Source organism: Protomyctophum parallelum, assembly GCF_964188405.1.
Source record: "Protomyctophum parallelum genome assembly, chromosome: 12".
Taxonomy (NCBI): domain Eukaryota; kingdom Metazoa; phylum Chordata; class Actinopteri; order Myctophiformes; family Myctophidae; genus Protomyctophum; species Protomyctophum parallelum.
Window position 1 is genome coordinate 14,777,682 of NC_139712.1, and position 23,915 is coordinate 14,801,596.

Genomic DNA, 23,915 nt, shown 5'->3' on the forward strand with positions numbered 1-23,915 from the left:
CAAACAATGTGTTGGGACCCATTTTTATGGGTCATGAGTAAATATACCAATTTTTGTATACTGTATTATTACAAAACATAAAAAATAATTCCTTACATATTATTATAAGACTGATTGAGTTATGGATTGATTTTTTTATAGCGTCCTGCACCATAAGATTAACCTGACGCTGCCAGATCCAAGAAGCTTGCTACACAAATTTGTTTCACAGCTTATTGGGATCTGGGATCGCGGAAGCAAATTCGATGACGGGGCTGTTCCTTTTTTTCAAGATACTTGGTACATGATTGGATGGGACCGTCTGTCTATCACCGTGTGGGCGTGCAAACACAACCAATCATATTGACGTGTCTGTATAGCTCCACGTCCGGTTTCGCACATATCCCGCCCTTAGCTCACGCTGATTGGTCCGGTACGGAACGGATTTTTGTCAGCTCAACTGCCTGAGAGATCCCAGATGAATGCTGTGTTGGGGAACATGGTTACCCAATACCGCCCTCATCTGGCAGCGTCAGGTTACCATAAGATGCCCAGCCCACACAGGCTACGATGTATAGCCTACATCGTTCTCCAGCGCAACAGGCATGCTTTCTCTATTTCCCAAAAACAAAAACAAAAACGTAACATACAACATTCATACGACATCCAAAACGAATCAGGATCCTTATCCTGAATTATCTTTAAGCGGAGGTGAATATAGCAGACCTGCAAGCTAACAACGCATCCCATTGCGACACGTTGAGCTTGGAGATCTGCTACACATCTGCCATAGTTTTAAATGTCTCTTTTGGGCCCGGAGCTATAGGTTTTGGGAACCACTGCACTACGGTGTTTTGGAGACTAGTGTGTACTATGCCGTCGGTGGAAGCTGTGAGTCATTGGATCGGCTAGAGGTTCCAAACCACCACTAATGTAACGAACCCTCCATGGTAGGAGGCCAAACCAGGATACACACACACACACACACACACACACACACACACACACACACACACTCTTCAGACATATAACTTAACTGTACGAATATGACTCATGCACACATTGAGAGGAATGCAAGCCAACCAAACCCGCAAACTAACCATTTGTGTCTCTCTCTCTCTCTCTCTCTCTCTCTCTCTCTCTCTCTCTGGGTTATGAAATGCCGAAAGTATGTGCCCTCATGCAATCTACTGTAGTCAATAACAGACAGACACTTTTACTTTTATTCGTCTGTTTATAATGTCAACTGCATGCTGCTGTAGGCCAGTAGATGGCAACATACCAATACTTGTTTGTGCCCCTTGTGTTGGCTGTGTGTGCCAGAGAGACAGTATGCACTGCATATTAGAGCATGCCAGCGTCTGATCTCGTGCTTGCACATGTACATGAGCAAGAATGAGCAGCCGTGCATTTGTGTGTGTGTGTGTGTGTGTTTGTGTGTGTGTGTGTGTGTGTGTGTGTGTGTGTGTGTGTGTGTGTGTGTTTGTGTGTGTGTGTGTGAGTGAGAGAGAGAGAGACAGTGAGAGAGTTTGTTTGTTTGTTTTTGTTTGTGCGTGACCCAGAGGAGGGTCATCTCTTCTTACCCTGTGTGAGTGGTGTGGGCACCGTGACCTGTACTCCATCCAGACTGCAGAGGTGACCACAGGGGTCCAGAGTCACCACCCCTCCTGTGTGACAGAGGCGATATGGTGAGCGTTTGAGGTGTCTACCCAATTCAAGTTGGTTTGACGTTGAAACAAATCAATCAATTCAAACAACTATGTGAAAATAACCATTCCCTTATTTAAGCTCTAGGCTGAATTTATACTCCATCGCACAGTTGTTGAAAATAACAGATTTTCATGTTAGTTTTGATTTTCAGTTCTTGCCACCAATGTGACACCGTCATATTAGTATAGTTCAGACTGAGATCAGATTCTAAAAATGTCTTCTACATCCTGACAGTTTTCTGAAAAAGCTATGTTTCTATGTCAGTCGTTCTTCGATTTTTCAAAAATAGCAGTCCTAGAAGCTCGTAGCGCGCGACTCGGTTTATCATTTATCATAGTTAATGCCGGGATTTCAGCCTGTTCAACTGCACCATATAGTTAGGGAACTCTCTTTGGAGTTGATTGTACTTGATTCGCAGCCCCTGAGAAAAGTTCTGTCAGTGTGGGGAGTCTCGTCTTCTTTCTAATATAATTCTAGCCATCATTCCACAGAATCCTGAAATTTCAGAAATATTAAGCAGACATTCCGCTGTGGGGTGAGCTCGGTTGACCACAGAGCCATGCCAGTTCAGAAAACAGACATCTTTATGGGCCAATTAATCAGAGATTTTACCGGCTCAGTGGCCAGGCCTTGTGATTAGTGTGTCATGCCCTGAGATTGGGAGGTCAGGGTTCAATCCCTGGCCGAGTTGTACCAACAACGAAACAAATGGTACCCAATGCCACCCTGCTTGGCATCAAGGGATGGATTGGGGGTAAGTCCCTGAAATATAACTAGACTCATGCCCAGGGGGTGTACTTGTACATCAAGAAACAGGAGATAAGCTCCTGCCCTGTAAGCCACATTGGTTGGGAACAATAGCTTTCTTTTGACCACTTTCTTTCCTCCCAATTGAGTCGTTATGACAATTAATACCTCCAGTGGCGTGCACAGACCTTTAGATGGGCAGGTGCTCAACTGAAACACATTTGTCCAGAGGGAAAAGGGCAGGGGGTGCTCTAGCACCCCCTAGTGTTTATCTGTGCATGCCACTCGTACACTACTATTGTATGTGTTTACATGTCTCTATGAATTGAATACACAGGACCTCAATGGAAACGCGTCCTCAGGACCTATTTGGGGATATCCTTTTTAAACCGGGACCAGTAAGTTAGTAACCACTGATGTAGTGCCTCTACCAACCTTCATTGAAGATCAGACAGTGTTCTGCCTCGATGCCAGCTCCTTGGATAGTGATGTCCTGAGGCACCGGGGCATCTTCCCGGCCAATACGAGTCACTCCTGGAACATCACATAAAACACACACAGAGTGGATGTCATTACATATATGGCATGCTTAAGTTCTGTCTGTGATTCTATTCACTGCTGTTTTATACCAGGTCTAAAAGCACCTTTGTGACATTATTTTGAAAAGGGCTACACACAAATAAAAATGTGTATGTTCATACATCTGCATATAATTTAGAAAGTCACACATACCGTATGCATGATACACGCATGCTCACTCGTCATTACTGTATATTGTCTATTATTGTATGCGGTCTATACAATTAGTCATGGTGGATGACAGTATCATTTTTAAATCTCAACTCTAACTCTCTGCTGATAGATAACCTAAACAGAGGCATATTGAGCCAAAAGAGTGCTGTTGTTTTAACATTTATGATGATGAATACCTCTGTAGCTAAACATTTATTTCTTCAGCAGTTGTGACTCTGTGGGAATAGAGAGGTTCAGTTGCCCTAAAATGGCTTGTTTACATTGTTAGCATTCTTCAGTGAAACTTAGGGGGGGCACGGCTAGCTGTGACATTGCATCAGCGTCTGGCAAGCCAATGTGACAAGCGGCTGCATGAAAGGCACATACTGTAAACAAGATATCATTTTGATATTAAATTCTGCATTTGATAGAATTATAGCCATGTTACATTTATCATAGTCGTATGAGTCAGTATACTATGTATAGTGTATAGTATTTCACTATGTATCCAGTATAATGGTTTTATAGGTACAGTAGCAAATCAACTATCCATCTTTGTCTCCACCAGGCCGAAGGCATGTGGGGAGAGTATGTTTTGCACTCCGTCCGTCCGTCCGTGTGTCCGTGTGTCCGTGAACAGCTAATCTCGGCCACCGTTAACCCGGTCGATGCCATATTTTGCACACACACTCCCTGGATGCCAACCATGAACCTCTGCCCCAAACTTTCCAGAACGGCCTGTTATAGCGCCACCAGGAGGCCGCTTTGTGCAAAACAAGTTTTTGCACAGTACACCTACAGATTTTGTCCAAACATCACGCAAATTGGTACACAGTCTCTCTAGAGCCATTCAACGAAACGGGTCTTTCAGATTTATCAGACTCCATCCTGATTGGTTAAGATTGGCTTCCAAAGTTCACAGGAGTGCTCAGTTTCAAACAAAATGCTGCAAATCATGAACACATCGCGTGATTTCCGTGAAATTGTGCACCCACATTCCCACTAGGCCGAGGACGAAATGCCACATGAACAATTTCAACTCAGCCTCAAGGTGGCGCTATAACTGGCCGAAAAGTGTTTTTACCTCTAACTGCACGGATCTGTGGATAACCTGGTGGAGACCTGTGCCCGGAAGGGCACTTTTTCTAGTTTCAATGTGATCCACTGTTATAGCATTATCTTTAGGCTATTTGTCAGTTAGTCTAGTTATAGTGACATTACCTGCGAGTCTAGTCAAGCGAAATACATTATTTTAATATCAAACTGTACAAAGATGTAGAATTCCAATCATCCTGGCATTGTTCTCAGTGAGCATTGCAGATCTCTCTATTTTGTCCAAAAAACATGTAATCAAATGGACCCTTTTCGAGTCCATTTGGCATTTATACTAGTCTGTCAGAGTTACTGACTTGCAATGGTCAACTTAGAGATCCTTCAAGGTCAAGGACCCTGAGAGTCACTGGACCCCAGTTTGAGAACCACTGCTCTAGACTAGGGGATTTATTTTACAGTTGTTACAGTCTAGACTACAGAACAGTTTTGAAACTTTGTTTATTTCTCTCAAAACAATACTTTTGCTAAGACTGAGGGAAGGACATGCCCTGGGTAAAGTAAGCTTGTCTGCTGTGTTGATTTCAAACAAGGCAACGCTAACCCAAAAAAGGTAAATCCACACTCTTGAATAAATATCTTGATTGATTTGTTTCCCTTGTTTTTCGATCTCTGCAAAACAATATTTAGGACAATGAATTCCAGCTTGCAAGTAATTAAATGTTTGACATTTGCACACTAGCTGAGGGATGGATAAGCGAGCAACACTTCAGCCAAACAATGTGGGGACTCCGCAGTAAACAATATAATCCAAAGTGTTATTTGGGTTCCTAGTGGTTCAAACAGTTATCATGTTATGTTTACCACATCTGCAACATGCTTAGAATACTTGATTGGCAGTTTAAACAAAGTGTCATCACACTGACTTGAGAAGAACTAGGTTCTGGCTACGTGATATTGTTTTGTTAAAAAAACAGTTCAATAACTCTGTATTCTGATCGTAATAATCATTAAGAGTATTTATTCAGTGACAGGAGACTGCCCGTCTATCCAGCACTTTAGTAAACAGAAGGTTAACAATGTTATCAATCAGCAGAGAGAACTCACAGACACAATTGGAACACCATACAAATTGAAGCTGATAAATGGGTACTCATTCCTGATTGGCTGAAATTGGCATCCCACCTGAGCATTTATTTTCTGTTTATTAACGAGCTGGAGAGACTGGAAGAACCCCGTTACTGAACAAACACTGTATAGTACTTTATAATACATCAGAATAATAGAGCTTTGACTTTTCCCACCAAAAACAGATCTACTGTAGATTATTACAGATATCAGACAGATTAATTAGAATCTTAAGTGTTCTCAGCCTGTAGATCTCCCTATCTGTTCTCATCTCCTCTGCTGTGACGCGCATTAGAGCACTGGTCCATCATTCATGTGACTGGAATAGTAACGACGCTATGGCACGGCACCTGTGTGTGTGTGTGTGTGTGTGTGTGTGTGTGTGTGTGTGTGTGTGTGTGTGTGTGTGTGTGTGTGTGTGTGTGTGTGTGTGTGTGTGTGAGAAAGAGATCGAGAGAGAGAGAGAGAGAGAGAGAAAGAGAGAGAGAGAGAAAGAGAGAGAGAGAGAGAGAGAGAGAGAGAGATGGGGGAAAGAGTGGGAGACAGGAGAGAGAAAACGAGAGAGAGAGAGAGAGAGAGAGAGAGAGAGAGACACCCACACACCTGTGGACTGCTGGTGACAGAGGAGTCTATGAATAACTATAAATATAGGCCTACTGCAATCATATCACCAAACAAACATCACAGAGTGTGTGTGGAGCATGGCTGTATGAACTGTGTGTGTGTGCAGCTTGTGTGCGTGCGTGCGTGCGGAAATACGTATGTACTGTATGTCAGATGTGTCTCTATGTATGTGAATATGAATGTGTGTGTGTGTGTGTGTGTGTGTGTGTGTGTGTGTGTGTGTGTGTGTGTGTGTGTGTGTGTGTGTGTGTGTGTGTGTGTGAGTGTGCGTGCGCGTGCGCGTGCGTGCGTGTGTGTTAAGTCTGCAGCCCTGAGGGAGGAAGTGCTCCATGGCTTCATTGTACAGCCAGCATCCTTTCAGAGTATCACGTTCCACCTTGTCTCACTGCACCAGCAGCCATGGGGGGGGGGGGGGGGGGGGTGTTCTGGTCTGCCACACGTAGTGGCTCTACAGTATGGGCCCGTAGTACACATCGGACTTTTGAAGTCTTCGGGGAGTCATCAGATCGTTAAGTATTTCACGCTACAGGAGTCTCTTTTTGAACTTGGCTGTCATAATACCTATACGACTGTGATTGATCACCGACAAGGGTTCACACACACACACACTGCAAGATTTGACTAGGATGCGATCCAGACCCGATACATACATTTGTTTTCATTCCAATTCATTTTAACCGACGTCTGACTGTAAGGAGTGCAAAGCGTGTGAGTGAGACAGGCCGCTAATGATTTCTGTCTCTCTGTGTCTCTCTCCTGTGTGTGACACACAGAGAGAGAGTGCGTGCGTGCGTGCGTGCACATTACCTTCTTTGAGTGGCAGCAGGGTGATAGCCACACTCAGCCGCCCACTGCCCAGGCTGACGAGGTGGGGCGTGGCTGTCTGCACCTTTAGCCCATTGCCCGTGTCAATCAAATCCAGTTGCGGAGACTACAGAGAGAGGCATATGGGAGATCCTTTTCATACACCATTCATACGTTATTTATTCTTGCAGGACACTTCAACAATATCAGAACCATACCAGCGTTCTGGAGTTGAAATAGCAGATGAGATATTTCCTATAGAGGGTATGCGTGTGACCTCATCATCGTACCCGGAAGTTATGCGGGAACACCTACTGAGTGGCAAAAATAACTACTTTCTGGCCTTGACAGTCCATACATCCAAACAGGAAAGTCCTATCTGATTGCACTAAACCAGGGGTTCCCTGGTTGCGTGGTGCGTGCACCCCCTGTGGTGCGCGAGCGCTTTCTAGGGGGTGCGTATTTTGTTTAGATGTTACTTTGGTGATGTTCTGCATTTGAGTCATAATTAGAATAACGTAACGTTTAGGATTCAAATAAAGAAAATAGCTAAATTTGCAGATCTACAAGCTCAAAATGTTGAGTGCATTGAAAGTTGCATTGATGTACGAAAAATCCCAACAAGTTAGAATATCGAGACAAAAGGTTTTTGCCCGTAGAAATTTTAAGGGGTACGCCTATGAGACTTACTTACTTACTCTTACTTACAGCATAAGCACTACAGTACATTATAACTGACAACATACTGTAAACATAGCATATTATAGCCCCATCCCTGGGAGGCACATATCAACAGGCCTTACAGTGCACATAAATACACACAATTAACTCCAACAGCATATTACCAAAGACATATATGGCCACCTCCATCTCAACAGGATTTACAGCGCACGACAACACACAATTATCAGCAATGCTATATTAACCACGACATATACATTCACCTGTAACTGTTCTCGACAGGAATGACAGCACAGGACGACTCTTAAGCCAACAGCACAATAAATGATGAGACATAAATTCACCTGACTCTCTCTCTCTTAGATCATTAATGCTTTTGTTTTTCATTTGCTATTCGGATTTCTGCCGGCGGAGTTGAAGGGCCCATGTTCCATCATGAAGTACTCTCATGTCTCAGTCCCTCGGTCTAAACTCTAAACTTTAAAGTCCTAAACTGAGGGCATAAACACTAAGTTATTAAAGGACCACTTCACCACTTTTCAACCTATCTTCATATAATAGGTCCTCACTAATAATCTTGAAAAAAATGGCGCAATTTCTTTCTACTCGGTCTGTGTCTCATAGGAGGGCTGTGGGCAGTTCAGAAACCGTCTTCCAGTGACATCATCGACGGGGAATAAAAGCTAATAAAAACTGCAGGCTTTCTAGTCCTGAAAAGTTGCAATGCGAAAATGGAAGCAATCATTCTCACGATAATGAAAATCTAAACATTTTTGTAAAAATATCTTGTTTAAAAAATAATCTGCATAATGATGATGTCACTGGAAGACGGTTTCTAAACTGCGCACAGCCCTCCTATGAGACACAGACTGAGTAGAAAAGAATTGTGCCATTTTATCATGATTATTAGTGAGGACCTATTATATGAAGATAGGTTGAAAAGTGGTGAAGTGGTCCTTTAATGGTATCATGATGCTTTCTTCAAAGTGAACGTTTTAGAGACTATTGTTTCAGTTTCTGCGTATGACCTTTGGGGCTCGGTCATTGACACGAATGACTAAAAGCCCTTTCATTATGCAACATGTCAAAGTTAATAACGGTGATTTCACACCGCGACTCTGAGCCCTTGTTGGGACCCTGTGGTCCTTTGACATATCCTGAATACTGAATGCCAAAGGACATAGTTAACAGTCGACATGCACTCATACTGATATGTTGACACAGCGTCCAAATATCATAATTTAGGACAATTGCCATTGTCTCTGTTACTCAATATGTCAAAAATGACAACAATTTGATTTACAGTGATATAATTGGCCAACCTGCACAGGTTGGGAAATATAATGAGTAAAGTGACATACTGTACAGTTCCCTATTCATAAGGCTGATATTAAAATCTCTGCCAGTGTTATACACGCCGCTGGGGACCTTAACTGTGTATGACAGTGCCTGTCATGACAGATGTGGAACAATACTGTGTAGGATTTCCAAGAACTTGGCACACCAAATGGGACATACATTTATGCATGGTAGTGTATATTTATTTCAGGTCAGGTGTAATTAGTGCTTAAGTGTCATGCACGCATTATGTATACCCCTTCAAATAAAGTATTACTATTACCATAACCATACCTTCATAAAGTAGTTTTCATTCCATTTGGAGTTGGAGCGTGAACTGATATCTATGGTCACAGAACAGTGTATATAATTTTTCTAAATTGCTAGTATGGTCCTTTAAGTTATGGTATATATTATTATCTGTCTTGAGATAACTTGCTTTATAGTACTGGATTTACTAACAAGCATCAATAAAAAGACATACTGTAAGCCCTGAGGGGCAAACACCATTTTGCTACAAGTTAAGCGCAGCCAATGCGTGGTGTGAAATAAATGTGTGTGTGTGTGTGTGTGTGTGTGTGTGTGTGTGTGTGTGTGTGTGTGTGTGTGTGTGTGTGTCATAGGCAGACCTGACTCTACACCCAAGTGGAAACTGAGTTACATTTCCTAACCATCTGTCCACACTGTACCAAGACATCAGAGACACATACCTTCCCACCGATTACAATCACCCACAGAGATTTTGAAAACATGACTAATGACAAAATAATCCCATATCTGCTGGGCGAAGTAGCTTACAACAACAACACGTGCGTGTGTGTGTGTGCGTGTGTGCGTGCGTGCGTGCGTGTGTGTGTTCTGACCATTGAATCAGCTGGACTCATCTGATCTGACTCTGGCTGGAACATCATCTCAGAGTCCTGCAAAGAGTCCAAAGAGACAGAACTCAGGTAAGACACACACACAATTTACAATTTAGGCATTTAGAAGACGATTCGGAGCGATTTACAGTAAGCAAGAACAACACATGGGTATACATCAAATTAGTCATCAAGGATTAGAAGTACAAGCCAAGATGCATCAAACCGTGGAATATCTGTACAATGAAACGATAAGTATACACTATATAATGGTATGTCTACATAATATGCTATCTAAATTACATAATTTTAGCCTTCGTATACGCCTGAAAGGTCGTCGAGTGCACATACATGTGCACACATGCATGACACAAACACACACAAATACTGCAGGCCTACAGACATGTTCATAAACATGTCTGTGTGCATGTATGTAATGTACTGTACACCACTTATCCTATAAAATGATGAAGCCTCTGTCTGTCTGCATGACTTGGACGAAGGCCATTATTTTTCACTTTCCACAAATATAAGCAGTTTATTAGCATGTTTTGCCATTGGCTATGGGCTCTTTGTTGTCACGGTTGCAGTCCCCATAGGCTATAGGATCTGTAGCCGCGGTCGTGCTCCCATTACCCAGCTGGACGGTGGGCGGAGCTATAGCTTTGGGGCTACAGTATACATTTATAACTCTATGGTGTATACACGCACACACACACACACACACACACACACACACACACACACACACACACACACACACACAGAGAGAGAGAGCGCCAACACAGACAGCTGGCTACAGGACTTTGATTTAAGGGCTGGGTCAACAGAAAGCGCCTTTATGAGTGTACTTTGGATATTAGACTGTTTATTGACAACTGCAAAATTCAATGTGTAATCCCGGAAAAGTGAATGAAAAGTTAACGGGAATGACATTAATTAGCTTCATTATATTACCACAGATTAACTGCTCCTGGTACCATATCTTTTGAATTAAAACGGCGTGATGAAACACAGTAATCTAAAAAGAACACAAAATCCATTGCCATTCCTAATGACTAATTAATTAACAAAACAAAAAAACTACGGGAGCGGGATGGGAGTTATTTCAACTGGGAGCGAGATGGGATCGGGATTCTACCAGGAGTGGGACGGGATGTGATTTGTTTTGACTCTGGCCCGGGATTGGGACGGGATGGGATTTGTTTTGACTCTGGCCCGGGATTGGGACGGGATGTGATTTGTTTTGACTCTGGCCCGGGATTGGGACGGGATGGGATTTGTTTTGACTCTGGCCCGGGATTGGGACGGGATGGGATTTGTTTTGACTCTGGCCCGGGATTGGGACGGGATGGGATTTGTTTTGACTCTGGCCCGGGATTGGGACGGGATGGGATTTGTTTTGACTCTGGCCCGGGATTGGGACGGGATGGGATTTGTTTTGACTCTGGCCCGGGATTGGGACGGGATGGGATTTGTTTTGACTCTGGCCCGGGATTGGGACGGGATGGGATTTGTTTTGACTCTGGCCCGGGATTGGGACGGGATGGGATTTGTTTTGACTCTGGCCCGGGATTGGGACGGGATGGGATTTGTTTTGACTCTGGCCCGGGATTGGGACGGGATGGGATTTGTTTTGACTCTGGCCCGGGATTGGGACGGGATGGGATTTGTTTTGACTCTGGCCCGGGATTGGGACGGGATGGTATTTTTTCTGTGGGAGTGAAAATCCACTCCTGTGTCAGTCTCTACAGTCTCTACAGTCTCTACTGTGTAGAAAATGTCTTTGTCTAAGTGTCACGGGGCAGCCCGTGCCCTATACACAGACAATGATTGGGGAAATGGCATAAACTTTACTACACCTGCTTCCAATTAATTATCATCAATTAGCCGGCTTGGAAGTGGTGGTTCAAGTTGTAAAGTGTATGTTCTATTTATTGATACTGTAACTGAAATGCATTGCTGAAGGATACTAATTGTTTTAAAGGTATTTATTGATGTGAAGTTGAATTGATTGTGAGTCACCTCTCCCTCTGCAGTGGCATTCCTGTTGACTGGGAAGGTGCCAAGTGCTGCAGAGGAGGAGGGGTGTTTGATTCGAGAGCAATCTTATTTAAAACCAAACTATAGTTTGTGTATGAATGGACGTCCGGAATTTCATGTTTAAGTTCAGGTTAAAACCTTCAGTAATGGTGTGTTAACTCATTGGCCTTTTGTATGCTTATGGTGAGTTAATTGAATTGCCAATTTGCTGTGATATGGTTTGGTATGTCTCTCTCCTATAAAGGGGAGACCGCAGCTGATGTTTGGGAGTTAGACCTTGGTTGACACACAGGTAACAGCCTAAGTGAGAGCTGCCAGGGCCCTTTGGAAAGTAAGGGTATGGCCTGTTACAGCTTCTCCTTGTTTTAGGTGTTGTTCAGTAGTGTTGTCTTCAAGTGTGTTTGTTTGTACATCTGTTATTTTGGCCAAATCTTGTTTTTCGTCATTGTCTTTGCCGAGGCCGCACTGTACCATAATCTGCACGGGACTGGAAAGGTGAATAAAAAACCCCTAAAAGGGCATTCTTGGACTCGTCTGTCTTTTTGGAGCCTTGGCCGGTCGGCCAACTTCACACTAAGAAATAATAAAGAACCTTGAACCTTGAACAAAGACCAGCACAGGCACAATGGTGCCAGGAAAACAACCTGTCTCTCAACGTGACAAGATTGTAGACTATACTACAGTTTAGAGTGGAGTGATGTTGGACCCCATGCGTGGGAACACGAGAACTGTAGTTCCCTCAATGAACTGCAGATGGCCGTGTGGACAGCCAGGCGCATCAACGCATATGGGAGCTTCCCTCCATCCAGGATAAATGCCATGGCACTGTGTCAGTAGGTCGGATTATCAAAGACCGGCTACCTCAGCCATGGACCGTTTCAGATGCTATACTGTCTGGCAAGCAGCTCAGTGTATTATTATTCAAGACCAAGACCAGTACACTCAGATACCGCTACTTCCACCAGACAACTAGGTCCATGAATGATTGAGACCAAGGACCTGTTGCCTGTCTACCCCCAGTTACATGTATATGCACAGAATCACGCATAGCACCCCACCCACACACACCTATTATGTAATGTATACATATCCCACACACATGCAGGCATTTTATATTGTAGGCTACATACACACTCTGTATATGCACACAAATATATGCTTTTATATATTCACTGTATACATAATATTTTGTACATAGAACCCAGAAGCACTGAGAAAACTGTTGCACCTTTTTTCGTCCTTTTTCCCAAACTTGACTATGGTAGTGGTGGTCTCAAAAACATAAGGGAAACTTTGACAGAAAAAGACTCGCTCACCGTATAGAAAATAGATAAATAAAGTGACCCTGTGCTCAAAGTGCAATTAAAAAGCAAACGTTTCGGTCCTAAGACCTTCGTCAGTGCTATATGATTTTCACAGACAAAGAACTTGCTCTTAAAGAGCTCCAAAACAATACAGCTCAGGTGCTGAGAATTGCTAATTACTAATTGATTACATCACCAGATGGTGGGGCGTGGACATTACAGAATAGATATGAAATAGAATAGAACCCATACACAATTACACACAGCAATTTATTTTCTATTTTTAAATATTTGTTTTTGGCTTGGCCTGCCTTTATTGATAATATCAAGTGAAGATGGACAGAAAAGAGGGAGAGAGAGATGGGGAGAGACATGCAGCAAAGGTCGTCATGAACGGGACTTGAACACGCAACCAAAGCATATATGTGGCATGCTCCTGGACCACTTGGCCAGCGGGTGCCCACACACAGCATTTTCAAAGCACCTAAAGCACGTGCTATTGATTAATGTAGCCTACAAAAATCTTTAACTTTAACTTACTGCGAGTACAATTATTTTGTTCTGGTTCCTCAGACATTGTAGCAGCAATAATAATATTAAACATAGAAAACAACAAAGAAATAATCGGCACATCGCTCTATATGTCTTATGTCTTGGTACAATGTTGAGGAACAACTAAATCTTGAATCTCTTGGAATACCACTCACAGAAAAAACGCTTTTCTGCACGCACAGCTGGCACATGAGACGAATAGCCTATGTGAAAGTGTTCCAGAGGAAAACTACCACTTCAAACACACACACACACACACACACACACACACACACTGGTGTGTGGAGTGGGAGGAATTGCTAGGAATGTTCCGGGGAAGCTCATTTCCCACGAGTTGTTGGGAGTATTGAACACGGCCTGCCCTCGCACCGACTGGCACTGTTTAGTTTAGTCTTTAGTGTATGTGCAACTTAAGTATGTGTGTGCATGTGTGTGTGTGTGTGTGTGTGTGTGTGCATGTGAGTGTGTGTGCATGTGTGTGTCCATGTTTGAGACCACGGGCGAGCTAACCACTAAAACCACATCTTGATATGAGCTCTAACAACTTGTCACGACCACTTGCTTCGCTACGCAGAGACAAGCAGCTGAACATCAGAACTTGTCCAGGTAGAGCGTTATGTTCAACCCTATTCATATCAGCGGACCACCATTTGATGCGATTTTGTCTCTCAGACCCAAGAATATTTTGTTGTCGTTGGATACGATTTTGTCCACAATTTTGTCCACAATTCCATGATTTCTTGAAGTAGTACCATAGGTAACAGGCATATACTGTATATACTTTGATCAAAATAACAACTCTTCTACATTCTGTAATTGTCTAGAGTCTAGACTTAATTAATGCAGATGTTTAACAATAATTTAACTCTTGGGAGCGTGAAATGAAACCAAATTGGTTTCATTTTAGACTCAAGTTTCATTTTAGACTCTCATTCTACAAGCTTGTAGATTTTTGCTATTTCTGTGTGACACTGTAGTATGACAAAGTATAGGGCATTCATTTATAAAACAAAACATAAAAGGTAAAATATAAGAGGTTTCTGCCCGCCAGCCACAATATATAACTTGATCTCTAGTTTTAAGGTGTTTGTTTTCTTCTGCAAGTAAAGATTTGACAGCAATTGACGCCTGAATTATTATTACAGTATAGTTGCACGCCGGTGTCTCGCACCGGAAATAGGTGATCTACGACCTCGCTGTGAGCTTGTAAGTCGGCTATTTTCGGTGCGAAACACGACGATGTGTGCAACCAAGTATAACTGGGGCTTGAGAGTATAGGCAGTACAGCAGTGTGGGTGGCAAGGTGGCTCCGTGGTTAGCACGTTCGCCTCGCACCAAAAGGCTCCCACTGGGGCCCCATCTGGTGCCTGTGGTCAGCTGTGTTCACGTGGGTTTCCTCCCAATGAAAGACATGCATGTTATGCACATGCCACTGGCATGCCCTCAAACCACAAGGCACTGAATGGCCTCATAGGCACGGGTCCTGTAGCGCTGCCCGCTGCTCCTACTTAGGATGATTATTATTATTATGACCCATTCTGACCTGAGATCAGATTCTAAAAATGTCTGTTTGAAAATTACAGTTTTCTGAAAAAGCTATGTTTCTATGTCAGTCGATAGCAGACCTAAAAGCTCGTAGCGAGCTTGTAGATCTGCTATTTTTAAATAGCTAAAGCATAACGTAATGCTAACACCAAAAGAGGTTCCCGCCTAAGAGAGGCTGCCTCTCGTCCGTTACCTGCGCCTGAATAGAAGCACCTATAATGGACAGGATACCATTGATGTGGTCGACTGTCTGTCATCATCTATTTCAAGTGTCGTTTTTGTCTTCCATGACAGCATTTCATCTGAGCAGCATGGGTGGGAGGGATTTTGTTTTTTTAAATCCACGTAATTCAATTGTTGTACTATATGGTGTCTGGCAAAAGTAGTGATAATGACAATGTGAAGACCTGTGAGCTTGTACAGGTAGATCTGCCATTTTTCCTTCTTTTTTTGTCACAGCCTGTGATAAACTTCAGAGCACCAGCCAGCATTTAGCAGAGGCATGAACATCCACAATGTCTTTAAGCCTACTTAACTACTTAAGCCCTATATTTGTTGTTGAATGGGGTCCCTCAGGGCTCGGTCCGCTGCTTTTTACCCTCAACACCAAATATCTTTGCCAAAAAATGCAGAATTATATGTGGTTTGTAACTGTCAGTGTCAGTGTTAGTATAGGATAGGACTATACAATAACTTTTTCTTTTATGCTACCACAATATTTTGCATGGTGGTTATGACATTTATGTATACATTATGTCATATTACGTTATATTTTTGGTATGTCCTGTATGGGTGTGTCACATATATTGCTATATTATCTGATTTACTGTATACGCTGAAATCTTGAATAAACAAAACTGTGAGAAAAGAATATGCAGAATTACAGTCTCACAGAGTATCTCATTACGACACTTGTAGATCTGCAATTAGTTTCCCCCAGAATAGGGACATGGGTTCATGTGGTCAATACATTTTAGATCCATGTTAAAATGTGACATGTTGTGTGCCGAGGAAGAATTATACTATTGTTATTATGATTGTTTATATCTTCCCTTTATACTTTACTGTCACTTATAGTACTATTTCATATGATACATGTGATATGTGAGATCTGAGATGACATGATGATATTTGGAATCCTGTAGTAGCCAAGATGTTTCCGTTAGGCCTGATAGCTTATTGTTTTTGGTACAGCCATATCTGTTATGGTTCAGCCTGTCCTTGTAGCAGCTGTTGTAGTGAGAACAGCAACTACAGTATAACTACGGTAGCCTGGGAAGCATTCCTTTTCGGGTTTATATTCCGGTCGGAAGCGGATGGTAATTGTAGTCACTGCATTTGTAGTCATCAGGCAGGTACCCAAAATAATTCCAGCGATCATAATCTTATGGGTCTACCCAATAAAATCGTTGATGCGGTGTAGTTTTCCGGATTTCTAAAATACAAATGTGAGTGTACTTCCCACAGCGTCTGTATAGCTTACAGGGAAATTCTATCTTATTGGGAAGGCCCTAAAATGATGATCATGGGGAATGATTTGGGTAGTTCTTGTTCTGGTTGTAGTTTCCTGTCTGATGACTACAAATCAGTGACTACAAACATGACGTAAATTACCATCCACTCCAGACCGGTTTCACACGGCGATTTAGTAACACAGACCAGGATTCCTCCGAGGTGGGAAGCCTGGTGAAGCGAGGTTATAACTATATGGTCTGACTCCCGACCCCTGTTGCCTCTCATCTGATTGATACAGAATTCCACGACAGTGCCCTCTCAGACAAAGTGGAAGTTTGGTCGCCGTTAATAAGTGATTCATATGACTTTTCAGCATTAGAAGACACGGAGTTGTTCGTGAGAGAAAACAAACATTAAAGAGTAACGTGACACATGGATATGATGATGATGATGATATGATATACAACAACAAAATGCTTCAAGCTTGTGCATGTGTGTGATATGAGTAAATACTCAGATCCAGTGCCAAGTACAACTATCCCAGAACCAACCCTACACTTGAATGAAACAAAAACAAACTTGCTCATTGCACACGCCACACACATAGGAAAAAGTGGGAAAGCACGTATTCACTGAATCACGGGCGAGTTAAATGTCCTTCACCAAAACAGAGTTGATTAGAGCGTATATGAAACCACATCTCCGCCTCCCGTCCTGTTAGTTACCTCTCCTTCCGATATCTCTCTCTCATCTCTCTCTGTCTCTCCCCTGTTATCTGGCCTCTTCCGCCCTGTGATCCGACACAGATGTCAGTTAACAGTGGAATCTTTTCTCCTTTATTACTAATTTGATTCAACTTTTCTAACTATGTGCTGCATGCCCTCTTTGACGTTACCTCTTTACTATGCCATCCAATAAGTTTCTCCTCCTCTCCTCTCCTCTCCTCTCCTCTCCTCTCCTCTCCTCTCCTCTCCTCTCCTCTCCTCTCCTCTCCTCTCCTCTCCTCTCCTCTCCTCTCCCCTCCCCTCCCCTCCTCTCCTCTCCTCTCCCCTCCCCTCCTCTCCTCTCCTCTCAGGGAGGAAGTGCAAATCTCTGTCAGCTCCTGACCGCTTCCTTTAATTGAGCGCAACTTCCTGTCCTCTGACGTCACTTCCTTCGAAGCTTTCACACCCTCACTGCCCCCCCCCCCCACACACACACACACACACACACAATTAGGCACCCTCATATCCATCGCCCTGAGCACACACAAACATTCATAGTCACACATCAGCTCTTTTTGTTATCGCACAAAGATATGGGCCCCCACATTCCAATTTCTGTCCAACACACACACACACACACACACACACACACACACACACACACACACACACACACACACACACACACACACACACAAAAGAGGGTTTTTTGCCAATGTAGACAAAGCAAGCACACTTGACGACACAGGGCGGACAAAGACCTGAACGTCTCAGATTAACAGAGAAAATGGAGGTCAAATCCTCTCTCTCTCTCTCTCTCTCCCATACCTCTCTACCTGCAGTGGTGGAAGGACTGCAAATATCATTAACATAACGTAGAATTACTTTGTTACAAGTACAAAAGTATTGGTATCAAAACATAATACATAATGCACCAAAGCAAACCAAAATGTTTCTAAGTATATGCAAAACATACTCAGATGTACATTACAAGCTAATTGTGCATAGCATAGTGGTGCGATGTGAGCTTGTAGATCTGCTATTTTCATTAGCCTACGTATTCAATAGTCTATAGTCTATTTAAGAGTTCTAAACTTTGTTCTAGACTTCTTCTGCATACTATGCAATCATGTTATCTGTTAATAATAATAATATGTATATTTCATTCAAATCATGTTTTTTAGTTTGGTTCTTGTACAAAGGTTGAGCCCATTTTTGTAGTGTTTTTTTATACTGTGCTAAATAAAATAAACTGAAATCAGTAGTCTAATAATCTAAGTATCTGTAAAGTAACTATAGCAACTAAATAAAAAATCATTGTGGAGTGAAAAGTAAAATTATAATCCTTTAAAAAAATTTAATAAGTAAAGCAAAAGTAGGCTACTCAAAAGTGTACTTACTGTAAGTAGGCTATAGTACTTGAGTAAATGTACTTAATTTACTTTCCACCACTGCCTACCTGTCTCTCATCTCCCATTTTCTTTTCCAATTGTCCATTTTTTATCCACCCTTCCTCCCTTGATCATTATCAATACTCCGCCCTCTGCTCTCTGGCTGTTGTCTTTAATCAAGTCGTTTCATTAAAAGAACATCAATTCTTCCTCTCTCTCTTTCTCTCCTTTTCATCTACCCTTCTTTCTCCATCCCTCCTTATTCTGCTGTTATTTTTAATCAACTTCGTTAGAGAACACCCATTCATCACTCTCTCACTGCATCTTACTCCGATCCTCCCGTCTCTCCTATGTCATATTACCTCTCTCCTATATGCCTCCTTCCATCTCTCCTAGATCAGTGGTTCCCAAACTTTTTCATGTCAAGGACCCCCAAATTGACACTAATTAGCCCGCGGACCCCCATTTGAAAAATATATGCCAGGGACCCCCATAAGAGAAGATTTTTACGGCTCTAGCAGAGATTCTCAACCTGTGTGTAAAATCAATGTTATTTCCATTTGTCCAAATGTCCATTTGGTTCCATTTGTACACTCTCTGAGTTACGTATAATGGTCCATTTGGTTCCAAACTATCATTTAGCTGGGGACCCCCTGGAACTTCCTCAGGTACCCAGGAACCACTGTCCTAGATCACCTTCCCTCTCTCCTAGAGCACTCTCAGATACAGCGGTGGAAAAACTACAATTGAGTACCTGTACCGGTACTATAGACGATAGAAGTCCAAACTTTATTCTGACCTCTCCACGAAAAGGCCTAGTTGTCCTGACCCCTTATCCATCATGTATACATTATGGATAATTAGTGTGGACTTAAACTTTACTACTATTATTTTGCTTAAGTAAAAGTATCAAAGTGTTACAAGTAACAGTTCGGAATTCAATATGTAGGCCTACTGAGTAAAAAGTACAAAAGTGTTGGCATCAAAATATACGGTCTCATTTCAAGTTTTGAAATGTATAAAAACTCTTTCGAAAATAGCAGATCTACAAGTTCACAATGTGATGCGATTTTTCAAATGGCCGAAATGTATAGGGGCTGAACTTAAGTGGTTAATGCATGTTTTGTAATAATAATCAAAATGTACAGACTACAGAGTAACTACCAGTAACTAAAGTCTGCTTTCTATCTCTGTTGTATCATTCAAAACTGTTCATTAAAGTCCCCCGTCCTCCCTCCCTCTCTCTCTCCATGCACCAGGTAAGCCGTGCATGGGCAGGTCCCGGCACGTCTGAGTGTGTGCGTGGCCCCGCCATGCATGTGTCGGAGCAGAGTGTGTCAGAGGAGCCCCTCCGGGGACAGAGCGCTATACGGAGAGAGGAGCGTGCCACAAGAGATTCCTCTTCTCACATTCCGAGGTTTCTCAGGTTCTCTGTTGATCCTAATCAGGGATTCGGGCCAGAGCACAGACAATGGCTGTCAGCTAGGGATGGCTGGAGGTTAAGGTATTTAGACTGTGGTTCACACATACGATACGCGCACGCACGCATGCACGCACGCACGACCTGTATGAGAGCACAGGCTCAAAAAATGAAGACACACACAGTGTGTTCCTGACGTTTAAAAGTTCCCCTCCAGACATGTTTCCAAGTATGCAAAACATACTCTGATGATTAACATTGTTGTTGACACACACACACACACACACACACACACACACACACACACACACACACACACACAACACAAACCAAGCAAAAGCATGTGAACCACTACAAATATAAGCCCCAACAGCAGACTTTGAATGCAATGTGTGTTCTAAATCACTGACTTTTAAGATAATTGAATCTGTCCGGGGATGTGGTTTGGAGACTGTGGAACAAGATGTGTCACAGAAAAAGAATGATGTCGTCTAATCACTGAAAAAGGAAAGAAATGATGGCATAACAAGGAAATAAGCAACACAGGGGGACACGAGAGTGGGAACGCAGGAAGGAAGGATGAAAGAGAAATGTGAGGAAAACGGGACAGGAATGAATTAAAGGAGGTGAAGAAGGGGCTGAATTTAACAGAAACAATCTGGGATAATAAAAAAGAAAGAAAGAGATTGACATATTTTTCTCTCTTTTATGAGATCTCTCCCTATTTCCCGAACGATGAAACCTCCTCTTGTTTACCAGCCCGTTTCTCTCCGACTCTCTCTTTCTCTCTCTGACCCTGAGCACTCAGATCAAGAGAGCCATTTCATTCTTGTTTGGCCAAGTCACCAAGTGGCTGCAGTCGCCAAAAGCCTAAAGAAACGCTCCCACCAAAAGCCACCTGTCGCTGCAGCCTCCTTTCTTTTGGACAAAGTAAGAAGCCTGTGGGGGAGAAATCTAGATTTCACCGTTTAAAATAGCTTCTCATAACTTTATTACGTTTGTTTATCGATATATATTCCAAGTATATGTTGAAGATACAACATAAAAGAAACCAAAGACAAACCAAAGAAATTACATTTAGAATTACTTCCTGATAACATTTTAGATGAGAAATGGGCCATGTATTATTTAGCTAAATATTGTTTCATTTCAGCTTTACAACAGCTATAGTTAGTTATAGATAACATTTTGCATAAAACATGTGGGAGCTGTCACAGTCCATAATTGTTCTTGTTTTGTTGTGGTTCACCTGCAGTACGAATAAATAAAATACATTCTACAAACTACTCGTCGTTGCTCTGGGTCGCTCGATTAGTCACTTCTCATACATTTGAAATGTCCTCAGTTTTTTTTAATAGTCGCAGCGATCTTGTCGAGTCTCATCGTCACTCTGACAAATGGAAATTCATGATTGCAGTCTATTTGTCACTTGTGGTCACTTATGATGTGAGGCCAGGGTAACCCTCTCTCTCTCTCAGACTCTCTATGTGCCTGTGTCCAGATGCATGGTATTTTGGGGGGGACGGGGGACGGGGACACTCAGCTGTTGTACAGATGGGATCAAAGAGAAAAGGGGTGCACGGCGCTGCACACATGCGTGCGCACTGTATGCATAGCACACAATGAAGTCAAAAACGTCAACAATCTTCACTATTCTGTAATTTATAAAAGTATTCATAATGTACTTTGTGTTCTTGCACAAAATGTCTACCACTCCCACCTCTCTCTCTTCCTTTCTCTGTCTCTCATTTTATTTTAAGCATAAACTTCAACTGTCTACCTCAGCCAGTTTTTCTCCCTTCTTATCACAGTCCATTGTCTTCCTTTCCACTGTATGTTTATCTTGTCTGTCCCTCTGCCCCCCCCCCCCCCCTCTCTCTCTCTCTCTGTACAATATATTCCATCCTCTGTATCTTTATCTTTCTTGCCTCCTTCCCCTTTCTCCCTCTGTCTCCGTCTCCCTCTTTCTCTGTGCCCCCCTCCTCCTTTCTTAAATTCCTGTCTGCTACAACCTGACAAAGGCAGCATTGTGTCACAGTGACGCTGTTTAATATGGAGTCCCTCTCTTTAAGGGTCCCTCAAATACAACTCAGGGTGACTGAAGACAGGCTCGTCTCCTATTCGTTCGCTCCTCCCCTCCCCTCCCTTCTCCTCTGAACTCTTCTGTCGTCTCCCCACCCCATCTCCTCTCCTCTCCTCTGTTGTGTAAAGTAAGTACATTTACTCAGTATACTTAGTACATAGGTATTTTTTACTTTAGTGGAGTACTTCCAATTGTCAATATTCTTTACTTCTACTCCACTATATCTTAGGGGAAAAATATTGTACTTTTACTCCATTACAATTATTTGAAAACTTTAGTTACTAGTACATTTTGACCATTTGAAAATAGCCGATCTACGAGCTCACAATGCGTTGTGATGCGACACATTCTAAGCTTGTCGATCTGCTATTTTCAAAAGATTTGAAAACTTGCGAAATGGGACATTCTGCACATTGGGTACTTTCTACTGTCGGTATTTAAGTACATTTCGATGCCAATACTTTAGTGCTTCTACTCAAACAGATATAGTATTTCTACATTGCAGTAGGCCTCTCCTGTCCTGTCCTGTCCTCACCTCACTACTTCATGGGAGAACTGTCTTTAAGAACACTTTCATTAATTTTGCACGCACGCACGCACACACACACACACACACACACACACACACACACACACACACACACACACACACACACACACACACACACACACACACACACACACACACACACAATATGACCTTTGGGACACAAATGCGTCTCTGTCTTCTATCCACGCAAGAACCCCTTGAATCTTCCATGTTTGTGTGTGTGTGTGTGTCTGAATGTGTGCGCCTATATGTCTGTATAATAGGCCTATGTGTGTGCGTGAGTACTACTGTCCCGGTGTTCCTGAACCGGTAATCAATACGTCATCAACCATAACAAACTTCCACCGGTATTGTTTTCAACGTTAGACTCTCTCTCTCTCACTCACTCACAGTCTCCCCAGTAGTGTTTGGTACTGCCAGGGAATGAGAAGTCCGCCTCACAGGAAAGAACGCTCCATTGTTATCACAGCTGAGTCTAAGGTGGAAGGAGGAAATCTAGATTTCACTCACTGTGCGTGCATGTGTGCGTACGTGCGTGCGTGCGTCATGCGGGTGCGTGTGTGTGTGTCTGTGTGTCTTGGGTGTGCGTGTGTCGTTGGAAAAGCCCAGATTACCGAAACGGCCACAGGCAGGGGATCAACCAATGTTTGGCTTTCCAATTGGCCGGATATGAGAGAGAGAGAGAGAGAGAGAGAGAGAGAGAGAGAGAAAATGAATGAATGAATTAAGGAATGAATTAGCAGAGGGACATATGACCCCGATTAGCGAGATATCTCACATGGTGAGAAGCTTTGTGATGGTCAAACTGACAAGAGAGAGAGGGAGAGAGAGAGAGAGGGGCAAAAATACCATACACAGAGACGTAGACACTGGCTGTATTTTGCGTGTCTTAAGTACCAGGTCTTATTCCCTAACTTGAGTAAACTAAAGACCTGGAGGCGTGATCAATGCCATTTGGCTATTCTGAGTGGCCAAAGAGCATTGATCACGCCTCCAGGTCTTTAGTTTACTGGAATAAGACCTGGTACTTAACAACACGCAAAATACAGTGTGTGAACGAACAAAAGAGTATTGGATAAAGAAAAACAGACGGGCTGTCAGACCATGACACTGGCACACTATCACTTTATGCATACGGTATGGAACTATGAATTATGACTGTGAATACACTCTCTTCATAACTGACAGTTGGTGCCTGGGGTGATATTCGTGGGT

At 42.7% G+C, this 23,915-nt stretch overlaps 1 protein-coding gene across 6 annotated transcripts in view; it reads right to left on the bottom strand.

Annotated features, from left to right (window-relative positions):
- phldb2b (pleckstrin homology-like domain, family B, member 2b) overlaps positions 1-23,915 on the bottom strand; it is an 81,850-nt gene that overhangs the window by 52,745 nt on the left and 5,190 nt on the right. For all 6 annotated transcript variants that reach the window (XM_083777914.1, XM_083777910.1, XM_083777909.1 and 3 more), the window contains exons 2-5: positions 9,657-9,713; positions 6,778-6,901; positions 2,872-2,970; positions 1,563-1,646 (exon numbers count right to left, since the gene is read on the bottom strand). In XM_083777914.1, the coding sequence (XP_083634040.1) occupies positions 1,563-1,646; positions 2,872-2,970; positions 6,778-6,901; positions 9,657-9,713 (364 nt within the window). The remainder of the gene's footprint in view (positions 1-1,562; positions 1,647-2,871; positions 2,971-6,777; positions 6,902-9,656; positions 9,714-23,915) is intronic.